The 21774-nt window shown below is 38.7% G+C and overlaps 1 protein-coding gene across 4 annotated transcripts; it reads left to right on the top strand.

Moving 5' to 3' along the window:
• Positions 1-872: 872 nt before the first annotated feature.
• Positions 873-21253, top strand: LOC105053638 (uncharacterized). 4 transcript variants are annotated; one of them, XM_010934892.4, is made up of 18 exons: positions 873-1180; positions 4279-4526; positions 4616-4771; positions 7741-7899; positions 8001-8084; positions 10825-10892; positions 10994-11311; positions 11443-11491; positions 11571-11726; positions 12322-12447; positions 12528-12600; positions 12681-12839; positions 12920-12956; positions 13054-13112; positions 13436-13490; positions 14317-14381; positions 16407-18611; positions 18914-21253. In XM_010934892.4, the coding sequence occupies exons 1-18, from the start codon at positions 949-951 to the stop codon at positions 20872-20874; spliced, it is 6210 nt and encodes a 2069-aa protein (XP_010933194.1). In that variant the 5' UTR covers positions 873-948; the 3' UTR covers positions 20875-21253. The 4 variants fall into 4 exon arrangements, with proteins under 4 accessions (XP_010933194.1, XP_010933199.1, XP_010933206.1 ...); XM_010934897.4 differs by having other exon boundaries at positions 13439-13490; XM_010934904.4 differs by having other exon boundaries at positions 4285-4526.
• Positions 21254-21774: the final 521 nt, after the last annotated feature.

Raw genomic sequence — 21774 nt, forward strand, 5'->3', positions numbered from 1 at the left:
CCTATAATTATGCAAGTATTAATTGATGATTATGAAATAAAAACGAACTTCTAACAATATTTCATAAATCATGAAAAAGCCATTGCCCTACGTACATTTTCCAGTAAAAGACCATTGTATATATAATCTCATAAAATCCAATTTAATAAAAAGTTACCAATATCTATAAACTTTATCTATACATGCCAAATTCTGTGCTAACTCAGGATCTATAAATAGTTTTATTAGGAAAACTGAACCCCGTGCTATCCATGTTAAAAGTGCTTGAACCGGGTGGGATTAGCTCCAGCTGGTCCCAGTAGAAAAAAGGGCATGGGTGTTTGGTGGGTCTAAAACAATTGGGTGCACCTAAGCTTCGTTCCCGTTTCTGTCGCCTTCCTCCGTGCCGTTTCGGTAACAACCCGGACGCAGAAGTCCTGCTATCTTTCATATCCCATCGAACAGCAACCGCACCAGTCGCACAGCTGCCACGCTCCCCAAATTAAAACCCCCATTCCGACCGATCCGTCCCCACCGGCGGCACTTTGGCTTCCTTCGTCTCCCTGGTCTGTCCACCTGTTCACTCAACGAGATCGTCGCACAATAAATCCTACAACCACCGCCGCGCAAGCGCATCCCCACAAATCTTGTATCCACAATTAATAATTAATACTCGAAGAGTCACGTCTAAGCATAATCTCCCTCTAAAGAACAGGATACGTTATCCTTTACTAGCTACATGGCACTTCTTGGGTTAACATCATGCCCATCAATGCACTAATTAAGAGCTGCCACGAGCGCTATGTGATATTAATTATTCTGAGCCGTCGAGTATCAAACCTTCCACCCCCATGGTGAAATGGAAGGGCCATTCTTTCCTTTTGTATTTTTATTATTATCTCTCTGCATTCCCTTCTCTTCTTGTCTTCCTCCTCTATTCTTCTTTCTCGCTCGCTCGAGAGCTTAGTGATGGCTTTGAAGGGAAAGGGGAAGCAGGTGGCCGGAAAAGCGCTGGACGCCACTGCTGCCTCCTCTTCCTCCGGGAAGAGGAAGAAGCCGGCAGCCGAGGAGGAGGCCTCCGGCGGCCGACGCAAGAAGAAGCGTCCGGGAGTCCTCCAGTTCTTCGACGACGCCGCCGTGGACGCCGACTCTGACGATGAGGACGAGGATCTTGATCTGGGGGAGGAAGACGCTGACTTGGGTATAATGCTCTAACCCTATCTCGCCGTCTCTAGTTCTAGGGTTTTCTTGCTGTTTTAGTCGGATGGTGTTATTTTGGTCATCTTGAAGTAGTTGTTGTTTCTAGAGTTTGCTTGATTATGTTTCTGGTTTTCGTGTTCTAGCTCTAGGTCGTTTGGGGGTTTCATTAGCTCGGTCTGGTTTCTTAGCTGTGGATCTGTAGAGCTGTTTAAGCCGTGCGTGCATGTGTGAAGATGGAGGATTTTTGAGTGCTCGATGTTGTTTTATTCTTCTTTTTGCGTTGATTCTTACGCCAGGTTTAGGAATTAAATGTGGTACAATGTACCTTGCTTTCTGCTACGTGTTTCGAGGGTTTTTGGACCATTTTTAAGTTAAGCTGATCGAATGAGTTATTGCTCTTGTTTTTGGTTAGTTTTTTAAGTGACCATCGGGTTTGATGTTGTGTATGGTATTTTATGCAGCTGCCTGTTGCATGTTAGATCCTTAGATGGTGTCTTTTGTTTTTCTAATTTTTATGTGCTCATTTTGACTGTGTAGAAAGGCATCCTGAAAATGTATGAATTGGCACTGCTGTTTAGCTGGCGGTGTTATTGCGTGTATAACCATTTTACTTGTTGTGTGAATTCAACTGAGTGGCTTCTACCACACCTGATGCTTGGTATGAACTATTGCTTGTGTGTGTGTGGTGCTCTGTGTTGCTAGGAATTATTAGCGAGGTTAACTAGAATTTTGGATATGTTAGATAGTTATCTGGTTGTTGTATTTTAGTAACATGCGATACATGAATTGGATAAATGACAAAAGCTTTGGTGCAACTTTACTTGCATGAGTTACATAAGGGTTTCAGCACTCAAGGAGAACTGGAGAAGAGTCTGGTTCTGATGCAGGTAGGACCACAACATAGACACAGGATGGTGTTTCAAGCTTTCCTTTTCCTGTGTTTCAAGCTTTCCTTTTGCGTCATCCTTTGTAGACTATTTTTGCATACTGGTTTTTATCAGAATGTTCGACTTCTATCATTATGTTTACAACTTCCCTTCCTGCTTCTAGGCATGTGTGTTGCATGTTCAACAGTTTATTTGATAGTGTCCTGAGCGGAAGGACCTTAATTAATTGATTGGATTGGCCTTTAGGCTTAAATATTAGGTTTACAAGAATTCTTGCAAAAATATTAGTAAATGTGTTAGTAGTGATCTTGAACTGTTGAGAGTAGGTTGGTTGTGAAAGTCAATAACTCGGGATATTATCTGAACCAAGGAATATATTGAGGTAAGGACCTATGCCAGATGATTTGGCTACAAGTGATACGATATGTGTCAATATGATGTGGTGCAAGGTCGCATGCCTTGATATGATGCAAGATGGACAGTTCAAGACCATCTTGGTAGAATCAGGATGTACTCGGTCTGCTATGTCAGTCCATACTGGCTGCTATAGGGAATCTTTTAATCCCTGATTTCAACTGCCTGTATTGGATTTGCCTTCATGAAATAAGATCTGATACTCTGTCAGGTCAAAATCAAATATTTTGAAGGTATTGGATTGTTATGCAGTGGAGTTTCTAATTTCAGTTTTCCCATTAGGTTTATAAGATAATCATCCTAATGCTCCCATGTTCGCGTATTGGTGCAATGTTTGGACCAAAGAGTGAAGGCATATAATTATTGCAAAGAAAAAGTTTCTCAAGATACACCTGTCAAAAAGGATTTAAATGCAAAATACTTTCATGCCTATGTCTATCCGAATCATATGATGTCTCTGCATGAGTTGTACCCAGGGTTCCTTTATTACATATATATGGAGTATGCACTAAAGTTTATATGACTTCCACCTTTTGAGTATCAGTGATCTGTGATCACATTTCATTTAGAACCTTGACAACATATGGTGCAAACTGATGCTCGTAACTGGAGTTAATCAGATATAAAATTGTTTATTGCTTGTTAAATATACTATCACCCTCTGGGATGTCTCGGATGTACTGATCCCAAGATATAAGATTGAACATATGTTAGAAGAATTTTTCTTCTTTTGTTCAACCATCACACATGATACTGTATCTCTATCCTCATTATCTTGGGAAGTTGAATTCAGAAAATGGTATCAGTATTGAGCATTTATAAAAAAAACTGTGGTCATATTTCAGAAAGAGGATGAGCTTTTGACAGAAAGAGTATTAGCTACTGCTAAGTGGCCATGGTGTGATATGGAATGATTCAACTTTGATACTATATTGCATCAGAGGGGGCAAAATAAGCTTGTCTATGTACATTTAATGCATCCTGTTGTTATTAGTGTACGTTAAGGTCCATAAGCCAACATAGGAAATGAGGCCTACCAGATGAAATTACAAAGGAAGTATGGTATAGAATTTTGAAAGATTGTAATGATTGCAGAGGTAATTCCTTACCCCACAAAAAAACTATTATGGCAAGCTATGCATTTTATGGTGATCTTTGGCTATATGGCTAGCTATGCATTTTATGGTGATCTTTGACGATGTGTTAAAATGGGCTGAAATGTTGTATATAAATTAAGTGATGGAGACTAAAAGCGGACATGTAGATTTTTTTTTTTTTTTTAACATTATGAGTAAAAGCAATACAAGCATTCTTGAAAATTGACAAGATTAATGGAATATATGAAACTTGTCTGTGAATAATGTTCATCATTATTCTGTTAACTAGCATTGTGTTGTCTTTTATCAGGGTCATTTTATCAGTAATTTTCTGAGCAGTATCGTTATTAAATTTCTATCCTTTGTGGTCCTTTTGCACAATTGTTTCTTTGCATACCTCGTTAGCCGATGTATGAGACTTCAGGTTGTTTGTACATATAAATTTCAGTCAGTGAGTCATGATATGGAAGTTCTTTTCTGGCTGCAAGTATTACATAAACTCTCTCTGTAGTCATCATATAAAACTTTTGTTCTCAACTTGTTACTCTTTCTGTAGTCATTGTATAAAACTTTTGTTCTCAACTTGTTGCTGCTATTTTTTCTGCCCTGCCATTGTTCTTGAGACTTTTGAAGTAAAATGAGAGCTGTTGTTGATGGTGCGTGTCCAGGACATGTTTGTGCTGATAGTATTTTTTTATTAGTAACAGATTTCATGGATGCAAGCAAATCAGGAAATGAAGATATCAGGCCAGTTGGGAAGTCCCATCCTGTTCCATTTTTCTTAAAGGAAGAAGAGTTGAGTGGTGATGAACTAGAAGCACTAATTAAAGACCGGTATGGCCATGGTTCAGAGTTTGTTGTGTATAATGAAGATTCTAAAGAACGTGATGACAGAATATCAGAGGTGGATTCACTGAAGGATCCCACAGTTTGGAGGGTCAAATGTATGGTATGCGATCAGCCATGTTCCCACTAACCTCAATTGTTGGGTAATGCTACTGCCATTTGAGTGTTGTGCTAAGGAACTATTGGTTGCAGGGTGGACGAGAGCGACAGATAGCCTTCTGCTTCATGCAGAAATACATTGATCTTAACAACTATGGAAGCAAAATGCAGATAATTTCTGCATTTGCGCTCGATCATGTCAAGGGTTATGTTTTTATTGAAGCTGACAAAGAATGTGACATTATAGAGGTATTTCCTTGACTTTTCACTTAGGGCCTGTTCTTTTATGGGCAAAAAATTTATCTGGGAATCTGTATTTTTCTAAGTAAATATTTTTCAGGCAATATTTAAACAAGAAAATAATTTATCTATGTTCTTTTACGTATGAAAAAGTGGCTTTGAAATTTGTTACCCATGTTCTTTTGCATTACTACTTTCCTGGATAAGTTGTTAAAATTTATCCATATTTTTCATAGTATTTTTTATGCTTTTTAGGCTTGGAGAAAGTGGATGACTTATGGGAATTGGGCATTGAATGATGAAGGCATTGGAAAGGAGGATGGGACATTTTAGAAATAGAATTAAATATTTACTTGACTGGCTGATGGAAAAATGATTTAGCCACTCCTTAGGTGGATAAGATTTTTTTTCCTATTTCATGGATAAATGTTATCCATAGAAAGCAACTTATCCATCTTGAAAAGCATGAGAACATTGGCAAGTTGGTCAATGGGAAAGTCGACCAACTTTTCCATGATATTTACCCACAAAAGAATGGGCCCTTGAGGTTGAAAGATTTGATAGCGTTTTCCCCCCTGCTATTCTTCTTGCCAGGGCTAGCAATTTTTATTGCTTATGTTTCTTTCCGGACCTTCTAATTCTTTAAAATTATTTTTAATTTAATTTATCTATGTTCAAGTTTAATTTCTTTATCATTTTACACTTGGACTATGTTCATTGGGTCTGCTTACTCTTTTTGTTGCTGAGAAGTTTTGTAAGTAAAAGTTCTGTAGTGAATGAGAAATGGATACTGATAAACTACAGCATTTGCCATATTTATGATGGTTGTCATTTTTTAATTTTGTGAAGGTCAGTTATTGTTTTAATATTGAATAATGTCAGTTTATAATTGGGTTGTGTCTCCATGGATATGTGTGAAGAACTAAAGAAATTGGAAAAATTTCAGTCTACGAGAACTAAGAAAGTATACCAATTAGTAGCTGTAAACATTGCCACTTGTGGGCCCATTGCCACTGTAAAATGTGTCTCTTTAGATGTACTTTAAAGGTCATATATTCATGTATTAGCAATTCTGGGGCCATCTTAATCTTTTGCACTTCATATAGGTGAGATCATGGTGATTGGTATCTTATGCATGAGATTGTCTGAACGTTGATATGCATGTTCCTTAATTTTAGGAAACCATATGATTCTCTGTCTTTGATATTTTTGGTTGAGGTCTGCAAATTCCACTATTTGATACAGAATTATTTCAGCAGCAACAAATTCTGATGCTGCAGAATGCATCTGTCTTCGTAATGGTTAAAATCTGAATAAAGGAGGCAACTAAAATGACGAATGCAAAGTAATATTGAGATAAACTTTGCTAGTCATGATGCCTCATTGATATCCTGTTATAATGAATTGCTCAGATATCAGAGGTTAAAAAAATTTAAGAAATGCGGGGATGAACCATCAAACTTTACCATTGTTGGTTTAGCATTGTTCACATATAGTTGAAGCATGGTATTCTATACCGGCCCAAACCGGCCGATACACCCCGTACCGTACCGGTGGAAACCGATACGGTTCAAGCTGATTTTTTGGTAAATGACGTGAATTGGACCGTCTTCCACCGATACGGTTCAGGCTGATTTTTTGGTAAATGACGTGAATTGGACCGTACTAGTTGGTTCGGTATGGTATGGGTCCGAACCGCACTGCACGGTGTGGTACAACACCGGTATGGGTCGGTACAGGTCGTTTTTTTTCTTTTTTTTGGCCGTTGGGTGGATTTTTTTATTATCGGTATGGGCCGGTATGGTATGGTACCGTACCGGCTGGCAAATGGTATGGTACTTTTTTTTGTGTTTTTGAAATCAGGATGACTCAAGGGTACCCTTTTTGAAGTCATCAGCTTCTCCTATCTTTCAAGGGTGCCCTTTTTGCATGATTAATGCCTTTCGTATCTTTCACTTCCACAGTTAAGTTTTCTGTGTTTTTGAAATCAGGACGACTCAAGCCAAAGGGAATCTAACAATATTAAATTTTGTTACTCTTACTTTTATCCTAAAATAAACAATGAAAGTTTGGGATATCAGGGCTTCCCAACATTGAAATTTGGGAGCTAAGAAATTTTCTGAACATTATTTAAAGACTTTGCCATTTCTGTTGATTTCTTTAGGCTTTTGGTTCATTCATGCTGACTCCTTATGTTGTCAAGACTTGATTCTGTTTTCACAAGTAATGAATCCTATAATTCTGTAATCTTTTTCCTACAATATTTACTAGTACAGCTTTGTTATAATCACAACAACGGGGCTTCAGCTGGTTTATGATTCACTTCATGATGTTCGATAGTAGGTAAAGCTTTATTTTGCTTTCTTACAAATTATGCATTATGTTGACCATCATAAGAACAAATATTTTTTTGTGAACATTGGCTTTTCTCTGTCAAATGTATTATTTAAAGAAGTGATAGTAAACGTTTTAGATATAGATGGCATTTATTTCTTGGTACAAATTTAAAATATTTCCCTCTATTTTGAATGATCCTATGATGGTAATTTTCCATCTGGTACTCTCTCAGTGTAAACCTTGTAGTCCTTGTCAGATGCATGGTCTATTGGGTTTGAAGGAAAAAGGATGTTGAAAATTATGTGCCATTCTTTGAAACTCTCTCATCCAATTGGTTTGCATTTGACATGATCAGGCCTCCAATTAGTGAACATATTTCATCAATACCATGTATGCATCATTTAGATATCATCAAGATTTTAAATTCTGTGGGATGGGGTTGTCTTAGTTTTTCCACAGAATGGGATGCATCGCCGTTTCACCTAGTCCCAACGGTTGGGATTGGGCATGTTTGAAGACGTGCCAATCGGGATGCTGGGATGATGGTGGGACAGTTTTGTCCTGAGGCATGGGATGGTACTTTGCTGGGGCTGGAATCCTTGGATATCATATTCTTTAATTGGTGTGTTTTTTTATTCCAGGCATGCAAGGGATTTTATAGTGTATATTCAAGTAAAATCAATCGTGTCCCTGGAAGTGAAGTTCCTCAGTTGTTCTCTAGTCGTAGTAAATCATGTGAAGTATCAGAAGGTTCATGGGTACGCATGAAGAGTGGGAAATACAAAGGTGACCTGGCACAGGTATGTAGGTCTGTTTATGGTTTACTCATGATGGTTCCTTGTTACTTTCTTGCTTCTTCCTTGTATTCTTTATGCTTGAATTTGTATTTTATATTGTATAGGTTGTGGCTGTTGATGATGGACAGAAAAAGGTGATGGTAAAGTTGATTCCTAGAGTTGATCTTCAAGCTATTTCTAAGAAATTTGTGAGTGCAGTCCACTTTTGCTGTACTTTACACCTTTTTAGTCAATCTTTTTTGTTAAAATGGTATTACATGGCTGTATTTATCAATTTTCTCTGAGTTGTCTTGCCATGTTTTTTACCTGTCTTTTGGCTTCATCCTAAATCTGACATGTGTTGGCATGAAATGCATTTTTGGAATCTTGGCACTAGCATATATGCATGTAGACACACACACATGCACACACACATATATGTTGATTATCCTGGTCATTCATCTGTCTTTTCACGCATCCAAATAAGAAATTACGTAAGGGTAAGTTGATGCTTGGGTTTTAAATAAACCCACATATTCCAAGCACCATCTCCATGAATTTTAATGGCCTAAAATTTAGAAGGTCCTTTGAAAATATACTCAGGTGCATTAGGCAAGTTAATGACTTCACAAAGTCCAGGTTGATGGAGAAAGATGGAGAATTGAGATTTTGTGTTGATTGGGTTTCTTAAAGTGGATTTGCAAGACTTGCTCAGACTTAGAGGATTTTATTTCAGATTTCCTCAGCGGGGTGTTGAGTGTGAAATTGTACGTAACAGGCTTAATCCCTTTCTTGGATCAGTAACTTATATGAATATTGCAATGGAAGATGTTTGGTTTCTATAATAAATTCTATGTTTCCCTGATCTTCTGTAAGCATGAATGACAGTTTATACACCATAGGCATATGCTGTGTAAATGAGGTTTAGATTGTCATACATTATATTGTCATTAAAAAATAGAATGATATACTACACTCTAAAATATTTGGAACCTGATTTTACCATTCCAATGATTTTTTTTTTAATTTTTAAATAATCTATTAGTTGTTTCATCCTGATACAATTGAAACTCTAAATTCTCAGATTTGGAAAAATGTAATTTACTCTAATGCAAGGTCTAACATATTTTTAACGACTTGTTTACACTTTTTTTTAATCTTTCTTTGAAACTTTATGTATTTGAAATCATTTTTGTTAGAAGCATGCAAAATTAAAGTTGAAAGATACCAGAGCCAAGGCTCAGTTAATTTAATTGAAATTTGAATGTGAAACTCAAACTGAGTTTTGAAACATTGATTAGGATGGGGGAATGAGAGACCTTGACCTAATCCAGCTGAATGGCATATTCTGCTGGCTGTAAGATTGATTGAAGTGTCACGCAGTTCTACCCATGTCAGTGCGGTATGTTGTGCTACTAAAGTTCTCAATTATTGGTGCTAGTCACTCGGCTGCACAGCTTGCATGGTGCCTGAAATTTAGATTAATATGTTTTGTTTTATTAAAAATATTGAAAAAAAAGTGTGTGCTATTTCAACCGGGGCCAAGCGCTGCTACTAGTGTGGCACAGATCAGCACTGCCAGCATTTGACAGTCGAGACCTCATGCTGTATGATTGAATGTTGTTGATAGTATTATGGGTAGGCTTTTGTTTGTATAAAGATAATATAAGTGCATTAGATTGGTAACATCCATATGATTATTTTTTTGTCTTTGAAAATACTTCTATGGAGAGGCAATGGATGAAGGCAGGCTACTCTGTGAGCTTTCTTACTTTTATCATTATTTTGGAAATAATTAAGAGCAGACAATGCCAAACTAGTGGCAACCTTGCTTTGTTAAGGAATATTGCCCATTCCATACGCTGGTGTGCCACAGTGCAGACTTAAGGAAATTAGTCTACTTGAGATTAATCCATGAATCAGCTTCACTGAGAGCACCAGAGGGTAAATTTGATGGATTGCATCCTGTGGAGAGACTATCTGTATGTCTTGTGATGGGGAGACTGCATTTATGTACGCTGGAGTATGGTCTATTTTTTTGAATCACCAGGGTGAGCAAACATTCCTTTGGATTTGATAGGATCTTGGAATGCTTATTGGTAATTGAACTCAGACTAATTGGTGGGAAAACCATACATCAAGCCAAAGCCGTTAGATATACTGGTATATATGTGGTTTAATGTTTTCTATTTGGTGCCAGGCAACCTGAGTATAATGAAGATTTTCAGGGAGGGCCTGTCAAAGAAGTAATTGAGGTCTCACTTGGCAAGAGTAAAGGTTTATGATCAATGGGGAAATGTCTTGGGTGTGGGAAGCCCAAAGTTTGTATGCTGCTGGTGGCTTTATTCATGGAGGTGAGAACAAATGCAGGGAAGTGAGAACAGCATATGGAGGGATGTTATAAGGTTCTTATATTTTAGGGCCATTCTGTTGTTTAAGCATTTGTTTAGTTCTTTTTTTTTTTTAATTTTTTTTTAAGGATCCATAAAGCCGATTCTTAATAATCAGGAAAAGGCTAGATGGTTATGGTTTAAGCATTTTAGGTTTTCTGCTATAACTTATGGAACAAGCTTGAAAATGACACTCATGCTATTTAGAGTGTAATTTTCAAAACTATATGTTCATTATCATGTTGAGGATGCTACAGACAATGAAACAATAAAGTGTAGCATGAATATGGCATAAAGAAGCAATATATGAAAAATATGTCTGCCAATATGTTTCTTGCTATTAATGGTGGTTATTATGTCTAAGTTAGCTGAAAAGGTCTTGCCACAATTTTGCTTGACTATAAACATGAAATATTGGTTTCATACTTGCCAGTTACTTCTGCAGTCCCTTCATTTAATGGATATGTATTTTTGCCTTTTTCCTGGCCTAGTTTTACTTAAGTTGCTTATACACTAATATGCATTATATTATTGAAAAAAATTGCACATACCCTTGCAGGGTGGTGGGATATCTTTGAAGCAGGCTGCAGTACCGGCCCCACGCTTGATTAGCTCTCATGAACTAGAGTAATTTTTTCTTCATTTATTTTTTATTCAAATGGCATTTCATAATGTACCATCTATCTTGCTTTGATTGCGGAACTTTGAGATTGCACTTTATTTGTCAGAATGTTTAGGCCCCATATTGAAGTCAGGCGTGATCGTCAGACTGGAGAGATTTTTGACATACTTGATGGTTTGATGCTGAAGGATGGTTTTTTGTACAAAAGGGTGTCCATTGGATCAGTAATCTGCTGGGCAGTACAGCCATCAGATATGGAACTTCTGAAGTTCTCCAATGTCAGTAAGGTTGGGGATGAGGACTTAACTTGGGTCTCAAGTGTATATCGTGGGCGTAACAAAATGCGGTTGTCTGAAGCAGCAGATCAGAAAGTATTAGCTAAGAAAGGGAATGGTTTCAATCTCCACGATTTTGTGTTGTTTGGGTTGGTATTTCTCCTCCAACTAGTTTACCCTGTAGCTTCATCTAGTATACTACCAAAGTTTTTATATTTTCTGTTTTCTAATATACTACTAAAGATATTTATTCCTTCTGTTTTCTAATTTAACTTTGTAGACACAAGGCTTTTGGTGTTATCATTGCTGTGGAGAAAGATGGCTTCCGGGTAGCCACATTGACTGAAATTAACCACCTCCCCTCTTGGTCTTGATCAGTATGTATTATTGTTGTGGTTGTTGTTTCAGATATTGAAAGGAGGCATGGAAGGACCGGAAGTAGTGACAGTTAAGGTTCAGGACATAAAGAGTGCTTGTGTTGATAAGATGTTCACAGCTTCTGATCGGTATATGAAAACCATATCCATTAATGACACTGTCAAGGTTTTAGAAGGGCCATTGCAGGTAATATAATCAATGTGTTAATCAGTTTTCCCAAGCTTCACTTTTAAAAGTTTTGATGTGGTTGTAGAGGCTGATTCTGTGAAATAGTGTGATCAAGTGCTAATTACTCACTTCTTTTTTGTCTATCTGTATTTTGCTTTTTTGCTACATCTCATTGTTTACTGAACATATGTAGCTGTACTGGCATGTAAAAGCATAAAAGAAACTAGAGTTCCTTGGAGAAATATCACACACTGAGACAACTTTATGAAGAGAGAGAATAAAGCAGGCTAATATCACGAGGATCCTTCAGCTCTTTGGATTTAACCTGGAGAAATCGAGTTGATTGTCTGCTTTATTCTCAAGAAAAGATTGGGTTGGTTAGTACTTGGTAATATTATATGTTAGATAATGCTTCTTCAAAGTTTCTACTTGTATACTTGTAGAATTGCTATAGTAGCTAACCAAGTTTTGGTCCCTGTGTCCAATTACTTTTGAGTTTTGACCATTGCAGGAGTGTGTTTTCCTTGTTATCCATGTGAGAAGTGATTGCTTGTGCTGCAATGCTTCATGTTTTGACAATTATGCTCGTTTTGCTTGTTTTGTCTTTTGGCAGGATAGACAAGGAATTGTGAGACATATGTACAAGGGCACACTCTTCATTTATGATGAAAATGAAACAGAGAATAGTGGGTTCTTTTGTGCCAAGTCTGCATCATGTGAGAACTTGAAGGAATTGAAGGTCATTATCAGTGAGAAAGTTCTTTTAGTCTTGTTCTGTCCCGATGACTTTCTCATTTTCATGTATTTACTCTGTTTCAGGGTGAGAAATCAAGTCATTCATTCTTCCAACCACCTATGAGATCTTCTGAGGAGCAGGATAGAAGTCATGGTTGTACGTATTGGAATGTTTAGTTCCTGTGTGTAGATAATATAAGTGATTACTGTATGATGATTTCTTTGTTTTCATTGTAGTTAACTGGCATCGCCAAAGTGACAGAGATCAAATCTTCTCTATTGGCCAGACCTTGAGAATTCGAAAAGGTCCTTTGAAGGGGTATCTTTGCCGTGTTGTGGGTGTATACCGCTCGGATGTCACTGTTAAGCTGGATTCTCTGGTCAAGGTCATCACAGGTTTGTTTATTGTACCACTTCTGCTCAGATGTTTTCATATGAAATTCATTATAACATGTTCTTCCATGATGTTTATGTAGTTGAGGCTGAGTATCTCTCCGTTCCAAATGTGAAGAGGTATTAGGTTTCTTAGAGTGTGCCTTTCTATATCTGCCCTTTTCAACTTGTGAGCAACCTCTGATGTCCTTTTATTGTTATTGTTTGTATTGGAAAGGGATGACTCAGCTGCCACAACATCCAATACTTTTGGAACCCAAGAAGGGTTGTCTATAGGTAACTCTGTCTATAGCCTTTGTTCAACTGTTGTTCAAATTGATTATCTATCTGTCTGGTAAACAGACTCGAAACAGGTTCCTGGTTTTGCTGTTTACAAGTAGATCAGGGTCAGTGAATAATCCTTATGGTGGGAAAGTTTGAAAGGCTGTAATAGGATAACAGATTGCATTTATTTCATTTATTGATGTGTGTTTTCAAATGTTTGAAAGTAGGCATTCTGCCAGAGTTCTTCCTGTGTGATGTTAAACCTTACTTGCCATATTGTGGATATAATACTTGAGCTGATTTATTTTTTGCATCTGGGCTGTCTACTGGGAAAGCAGGACAACATGTGGATAATGGTCAATGGGATGCTAGCGTACCATCATTTGGCAGGTTAGTTGATGTCAATATTCAAATATACACTTTTATTTTCATATTGTTTTCTTTTCTTTTGATAGTTCAAATTTTGTTTGATAATTACTGACGGATTATTGAGTAAGCTGCAAGAAGATTGCAGTGGATGTGCTGAAACATTCAAACTAGTTGATATTAATGCAATTAGCAGATCCTTAATATAAATGTTAGTTTTATGTCTATCTAATTACTGCTACATGGTTGAGATTGCAAACCATGAACTTCATTTTTTCCAAAATTTCTTTAATTGACCTATAAAAATAGATTATGAACATAAGTGCATAAAGGGGATGGTAATATGGTACGGTCACAGAAAACACAAAGATCCGGTAATATCGGCTTATCCAGAAAAGAAAATATCCTTTTACAGAAATCACATTGTCGGCTGCATGTGGTAAATGATCTCGACATTCTCGAGTGACTGTTATAAAACTTGTACTGTTGAATGTAAAATGTTTAAAATTGTGTTAGTACAAAAGTTTGTTTGCTTGTTTTCATATGCTATGGATGATGAATGCCAGTTTATATATTTTGATGAGAAGCTTGCTTGTGATGCATCAGAAAATATATGCTCACTAATTGTGTATATCATGTTGTTGTGTCAAACCTTTTGCGAGTCTTACTAGGAAAATTGTGGAGTGATATGGCATGTAGAGCATGCCCATCAGTTTATGCAAATAAAATTATTCTTCATGAAATTATGTTTTTTTACTCACAATCTAAACTTTAAGGGACAAAGCATGCTTTAGTTCATTTGCCTAATAACATTTGACTTATGTTGACTCTTAAGTTACGTCCATTGCAGGGGTTCTTGGCAAGCCTTTCCTGGCAGCAATTCTTCAGATGTAGACAATAATGACCATAAATCAGGTAAGATGTTTAAAAACTTGCATGTATTTGGAATTTTTAAAATATTGTAACTTTCAATTCTAGAATCTTTTGGTGGTTGAAGCTTGCTTCCATATTTGGGTCAAGTAGAATAATTGTTTCTTTATGCAGCCTTGTTACATAGTGATAGGAGATGAACGTGATTCTTGGATTATCAATTTTGATGTACCTAGGTTGTGATTTGCTTGATTGCATAAGCAAATCAATTTCATAAAGATTAGATTACCAAATATGTCATCAAACTTTTGTATAACAAAGTACCTAATTTGATATGGTATCAAGTTGGACATTTATATATGGTATGATATATTAAGAAAGGGAACCCCAGTGCAAAAGACTCACCATTGTGAGGTTTGGATTAGGGGTGCAATTGAGTCGAGTAGCCAGAAGCTTGAGCTTGACTCGATTCAAAATACTTGAACTTGAAACTCAACTCAATGTCGATCTAGCTTTAATATTCAAGCTTGAACTCGATTCGATAAAAATAAAAAGCAATATTGGAGATCTACTTGACTCAATTTGAATATCAACTGAACCATATTCGAGTTAAAGTTTGAGGTCGAAGTTGAGCTTTGGTCACAATTTAAACAAAATATGATTAAAGTTAGGAGTTAGGTCGGATTAAAAAAAATATAAATATTATATTTTAAAATATAAAATTAATAGTATATATTATAAACAAAATATAATATTATTAAAATATATATATATTCAATTAGGCTCACGAGCTTTCGAGTCAAATATTTTGCTACTCGATTTCGACTTGAAAAACTATTCGAGCCACTTGAGCTCGGTAATAATTGAGTTGAGTCGAATTTGATTAGCTTGTAAGTTGCTCAGCTCATTCGCACTGCTCAAGAGGGTCAGATCTATCTATGGTAGAATCGTCCCAAATTGCTTGGTTTGGGGCATACCGAGTAGTACTAGTAGCTGATTGGGATGGCTTCGGCCTACAAATTGAGAAACTGGCGAAGGAGGGGGAGAGGGAAAAGGAAAGAGAAAAAAAGAGGGGGGGGGGTGGTGAGGGAGGAAGAGAGGGAGGGTGGTGGACAACTAGCGGGCAAGTAATAGTAGGAAAGAGAGTGAGGGTGGTTGGACGGCCGGATGTCTGGTGTCAATACCAATTACCATTACATCGATGGTGCTGATTTATGTTGCACAGTAATGGAAATGATCAGTTGTTATAACTAGGGGAAGTTAATGAAGATTCTTATGGAGATTGTTGTAGATGAATCAAGCAATTTTAAACATGTTTATAAAATTCTCATTGCAATGAATGTTCTAGAACTTTCTCTCCAGGTTTAATGCGAGAATTCTCAAACCCATTTTGTATTTTCCTTGCCTTTAGAAACTGAATTTTTCTTAAATATGGTATTGGAATTTGAACTTCAATAAATGTGTTCTTTCCCTAAAGTAGCAGAAAGTTCATAATAATGGGTAAGAAATTGTTGTTTACTATTCTTGTGCTCATTTTCCCCCAATGAGCAGAACAATCATCATTGTGGGTCGGAAATTGTTGTTTATCACTTTCATTTACTTGCTAATTTTCCTTTGGTGGTGGCATACCACGTGTGTTGGATGGGGTAGAGGGTGCCCTTGTTCATGGTTTGTGATAACAACTTTTAACATTTAAGTCAAGAACCTTCCTTATGAAGAATATTGAACTTTAAAACTTGCTCTGGATAGGTAATTGGAAATTTGGAACATTTTGATCAATCTTTTAGCTTGTGTTTTCCCTCTGATTTTTTTCTCTGTTTATGTACATTTATATAAATCATCATTATCCATTTATTTGCTGTTGTCATGGTTATCTTTTTATTTGCTGTAGTTACCAAACTATTTGACCCTAATTTGTGCTCTTTTCGACTTAGCAATAATTATTGAATTTTTGGTTACTTATCCTGAAATGGTTTTTGTTATTACCTTTTGAAGTTTCTTATTGCTCTTGTCACTCATGTTGTACCCATGTGGAGTAGCTTAATGATTATACTTTTTGTTATTATACAGATGAAGGACATGATGCTGATCCTTGGGGTAGCAAGGTTTTATCTGGCGCTAGAGCTGATGCATGGCATTCTAGTAAAGCAATGGATGGCTGGGGTAAAGCAGCTGGTTCTAGTGGAGAGCAGGACTCACAATGGAATATGACAGCAGCTGGTGACAAAGTTACTGATCAAGCTAGAAATTGTATAGAAGATGCAGATGGTTGGAATGGCAAGGCTTTGGCTAAAACCAGTACTGAAATTGATGAATCGAAGAAACCAAAACCTCAAAGCAGTGATGCTGGGGGTTGGGGAAGAGGCGACTTTGGAAGTGGGAATAATCTGGATCCCACTGAGAATGTTTCAGGGAACTGGGATAAGCAAAGAGATGATGATCTAGGTGATTCTCGGAAAAATTCTGATGGTGTTAGTGGCTGGGACAGAGCAGCAACCAGCAAGGACAAAGGAAAAGACTTAAGTTGGGATCAGTCAAATAACTGGACGCACCCTGAAGTTGTTAGTATTGACAAAGCAAGTTGTTGGGATGTTAAAGGCAAAGGAATAATTAGTAATGAGGATGATTCTTGGGGCAAAGCTGCAAGGTTTCGAGAGAAAAATACTAATGAAGATTGGGGTAAATTTTCTGTTGGTTCAAGCCAAATTAAAGAAAAAGATACCGCTAGGTCTGATGGGGGAGAACAAGCTGATCGCTGGGATGCTGCTGCTTCAAATTGTACCCAGTCATCTGTGCAACATGGAGGTCAAAGTAGGAGCTGGGATAAAGCAAGAGATCTTCATGTTGGTCGACTGGATAATTGGGGCAAGTCAGAAGATAAAAGTAAGGCTGAAACTAGAGACCAGAACAAATCTGGATTCTCTAACCAAACTCAAAATGCCAGATGGGAAGAACCAAAATCTTTTGGCGGAGATAAACCTGGAGGTCAAACTAGCAGTTGGGACAAAGCAAAAGATCCACATGGTGGTCAATCTGATAACTGGGGAGAGGTGAATGAGACAAGCAGAGCTGAACCTGGAGGCTGGAGCAAAGCTGGATTTTCTAGCCAGGGTGAGAATGTCAGACGGGATGAACCTCAGAATGCCAGATGGGATGGATCAACATCTTTTGGTAGAGATAATGCCTCCAACTGTGGGAAAGTGGTAGATGGAAGTGATCAGATGGACAACTGGAAGAAACCAAGAAATTTTGAAGGGGGGCATGGATTTGGTCAGGGAAGAGGCAGGGGTTGGAATGCGGGGGAAAGTGGAAAAAGAGATCGAGATGGCAGCTGGAATTCTGATGGTAGTCAGAAGTCAAGTTGGGGAAAAGGGTGGGATAGAAATAATGAAGCTGGTGGAGATGGAGGTCAAGAAAATAACTGGAACCAACAAACAGGCTCTGATGGTGGCAGGGGATCCAGATGGGGAGGTGGAAGAGGTCGTTATGGAGCAAGAGGTAGAGGTGAAGATGATAATTGGAGTGGGCCTGGGGCTCGTGGGGGATGGGGATCTGCAAGGGGAGGTGGTAGGGGTCGAAATGGAGGAGGTAGAGGTGAAGATGATAATTGGAGTGGGCCTGGGGCCCGTGGGGGATGGGGATCTGCAAGGGGAGGTGGTAGGGGTCGAAATGGAGGAGGTGACAATGCAAGTAGTTTCGATGGCACACGGTCATTTGGTCGTGGTCGAGGTCGTGGTCGTGGTTGTGGTTGGGTTCAGTCTTCTAACCTCAAGGATGACCAAGAACATTGTTGGGATGGAACCTTCCAAAAAACTCCATCTAGCTGGGCTGACAAGAAAACTCCTGGATGGGGCAAGTCCAAAGGCTCTAGTGAAATTGAAGAATCAGCAGAAAATATTGATCAGCAAGGTGGCTGGAATGGAAGAAAATCTTTTGATGCAGGCTGCTCATCTGGCTGGGGTGGACAGTCTTCTGACTGGAAGAAGGATGAAGCAGCCAACAATTGCAGTCCCAACTCCTTGAATTGGAACAAGGAAGCATCTTTGAAAGAGGCATCTGGAGGTGGAGATAACTGGAATATGTCCAATCTTTCTGGTGGAAATCAGTCCTCTGGTTGGGATAAGTGGTCATCTGGCAATGAACAAGTCGGTAAAGCTGGAGCAGGTTCTGCGAAGGGTTGGAACAGTTCAAGACCTTCAGATAAGAAACAATATTGTGGGTGGGTTGACAAGACATTAGCTGGAAATGAAGAAGCATGTCAAAAGACAGTTGGAGGTAAGTGGAATAGTTAAACACCTTTATCATTTTCAATTTTAGTCAACATCTTGAAATCAAATGTTCAGATGATGGAGACCTTTTGCACACTCCTGGCATGATCATCATTGCCACTCTTTTTTTTGTCCGAGCCATTCTTCAATAGTTTCACTTCTTACTGAACGAAGCAGGGAAATGAGGAGAAAATCATTATTTGCTAAACTAATTTAGTTTTGAAACTGCTGAACTGTTGATCATTCTTTGCCTGTTCTGACTGTGAGCATGCTTTGCATCTGATTGTTCATTTTTATCACTTTAAACAGGTCAAGAATATGAAGCTGATCCTTGTGGTAGCAAGGTGGCATATGGGGCCAGAGATGATGCATGGAATTCTAGTAAAGCTGCAGACAACTGGGGTAAAGCAGCTGATTTACACATGGAACAGATTACACCATTGAGAAAAGCAACAGTTGGTGAGAAGGCTATTGATGAAGGTCGAGATGGTGATTGTTCAAAAGATACAGATGGTTGGAACAGAACTTCATTCAAAAGCAGTCCTGGAATTGATGGATGTGAGAAAGCAAAAGAACTTCCAAGCATGGATGCTGGTGGGAGCTGGGACAAAGCAGAGAGCAACAAGGATAAAGGTAAAGGTGTCAGTTGGGATAACCCAAGTAGTTGGGCATGCCCTGAAGTTGTTAGCAATGATAAAGCAAATGTGTGGGACATCAAGGGCAAAGGAGTGGTTAGAAATGAAGAGGATGTTTGGGGCAAGTCTTCCAAATCTCAAGAGAACAAAAATGAAAGTAAAGATTGGGGAAGCAATTCAAGCCAAAATAGAGAAGAAGATTACAAGTTCATTGGTGGAAGCAAAGCTAACAATTGGGATGCTGCCGCATCTCATTGGACCCAATCAGCAGCACATGGAGGCCAGAGTACCAGCTGGGATAAAGCAAATGATCCACATAGTGGTCAATCTGATAACTGGGGAAAGGCAAGAGAGAAAAATGAAGCTGAAGCTGGTGGTTGGAGTAAAACTGGATTCTCTAGCCAAATTCAAAATGCCAGATGGGATCAAACAAAATCTTTTGGCGGAGATAATGCATCCAACTGGAGCAAAGGAATAGACAATGAAGATGCTTTCAGAAATGGTAGGTCGGACAACTGGAACAAACCAAGAAATTTTGAAGGGGGTCGTGGATTTGGTCGGGGAAGAGGAGGGGGTCGAAATGCAGGTGGAAGTGGAAATAGAGATCAAGATGGCAACTGGAACAAACCAATGGAGCGTGAGGGGGGTCCAAGATCCGGTTGGGGTAGAGGAAGGGATGGAAATAATGAAGCTGGTGGAGGTAGAGGTCAAGATAGCAATTGGAATCGGCAAAGAGATTTTGGTGGTGGTACGGGATCAAGCTGGGAAAGAGGAAGCGGTCATTCTGGAGCAAGAGGAGGTAGAGGTCAAGGTGATAAGTGGAATGGACCAGAAAAGGAACGGGGATTGGGATCTTCTAGGGGAGGAGGTTGGGGTCGAAATGGAGAAACTGGGGATGAGAGGAATGAATCTGATGGTAGACAGTCTTATGGACGGGGGCGTGGTTGGATTCGCTCTTCTAATGGGAAAGAAGAGCAGGAAAACTTTGGGGATGGAACTTTTCCAAAAGCTTCAACATTTAATTGGGCCAATGATCAAAGTCTTGGGTGGGGTAAATTGGATAAAGGTAAATCTTTTCATGCAGGTGGCTCATCTAGCTGGAGCACACAGTCCGCGGACTGGAGCAAGGATGGAGCAAGCAACAAATGGAACAGTCCCGACTCCAGTTGGAATCCAGGAGCATCTGTCAAAAAGGCAGCTGGAGGTGGAGGTAACTGGAATGCAACTGATCCTGGTAGAAGTCATTCATCTGGTTGGGATAAGTGTTCTTCTGGTAATGAGCAAGCTGGTAAAGCTGGAGTAGCTGCTGAAGGGGGATGGAACAGTTCGAAACCTTCTGGTAAGGAGCATTCTTTTGGGTGGGATGACAAGATTTTAGCTGGAGATGAAGCTGGTAAAAAGACAGTTGGAGGTAACAATGGAGGAAACAATTGGAACACCACCAAATCAGCTGGTGGTGGTCAGTCATCTGCTTGGGATAAATCCTCATCTGGAAATGAGGAAGCTGTAGCTGCTGAGATTTCAAGCAAAGCCAAAGAAGATGAAGGTAGTGGACGTCAGGGGAGCAGCTGGGAGAAAGCTGCGGCAGGAAGGGCCAAATCTAAAGATGGAAGTGCAGGTAGAGGAGGGTGGTAGTCTGGCATGTCAGATGTAGATAGACGTGGTTTATTCTGGCTGTGCCCGTAAATATTGGGTCTGTTTGTTTGGTTAGACCCGTTTTGTTCTTTGTTTTATGTCTTGTAGATGGTTAGAACTAAAAAAGGTTATCCTCAATTGCTTGCTTTCTTCAATTGTTAGCAGGAATCTTTTTGATGTCGTTTGGGGATCAACCAAATGGACTAAGTGCCAGTCGGATTGTCATATCATCGTGTCATCAAATGTGTTAACCTCAGGGGGTATGGAGGTTGTTCTGGGATGCCAAAATGTGGTGTGAACAGAATACAACGTCATTGTAAATGTGGCTGGATTCTTGAGTACAAATTCAAAGTAGGTGCAGATGGATGCTATGAATCTAGTACGTTGTTTGCAATCTAGGATTTCTTGTGTAGCATCAAGTCCCTGCCTTCGCGAGTCTATCATCATGCTTTAAGTTGCACAACATGTGTGGCTTAGGATATTAACAAACTGCAGGTTCGATGTTCACCGTGCTCTGGGATGACCAGGGGATAAGGTAGTTTACCTTGGAACTGCAGCTGTCTTTAATTTTGGAAAATATATAATTACTGGAAATTTGGTGAGATTAAATCCGGGAAGAAGTGCTTTTTTTTTTTTTTTTTTTTGTGCCTAGAGAATTCAATGATGCTATGACCTATCGTGAGAACTTTTATGATATTCTGCTCTTATTCTGTGGCTTAATCAGAAAGTATATTTTTGAGGTCCATGGATTTTTTGGGTGCTGTCACTTGAGTTTCTCCTTTCTAAAATACCTCCTTGACTGCAGCATAGCTTGCTGTTTTTCTCGTGTCACCTCTACTACCAACTTGTGTATAATTTGGAGTTCTAAGCAAAGCCTACAGGCGCCAATGTTTCACGTCC

Source organism: Elaeis guineensis, chromosome 2, assembly GCF_000442705.2.
Source record: "Elaeis guineensis isolate ETL-2024a chromosome 2, EG11, whole genome shotgun sequence".
NCBI lineage: Eukaryota > Viridiplantae > Streptophyta > Magnoliopsida > Arecales > Arecaceae > Elaeis > Elaeis guineensis.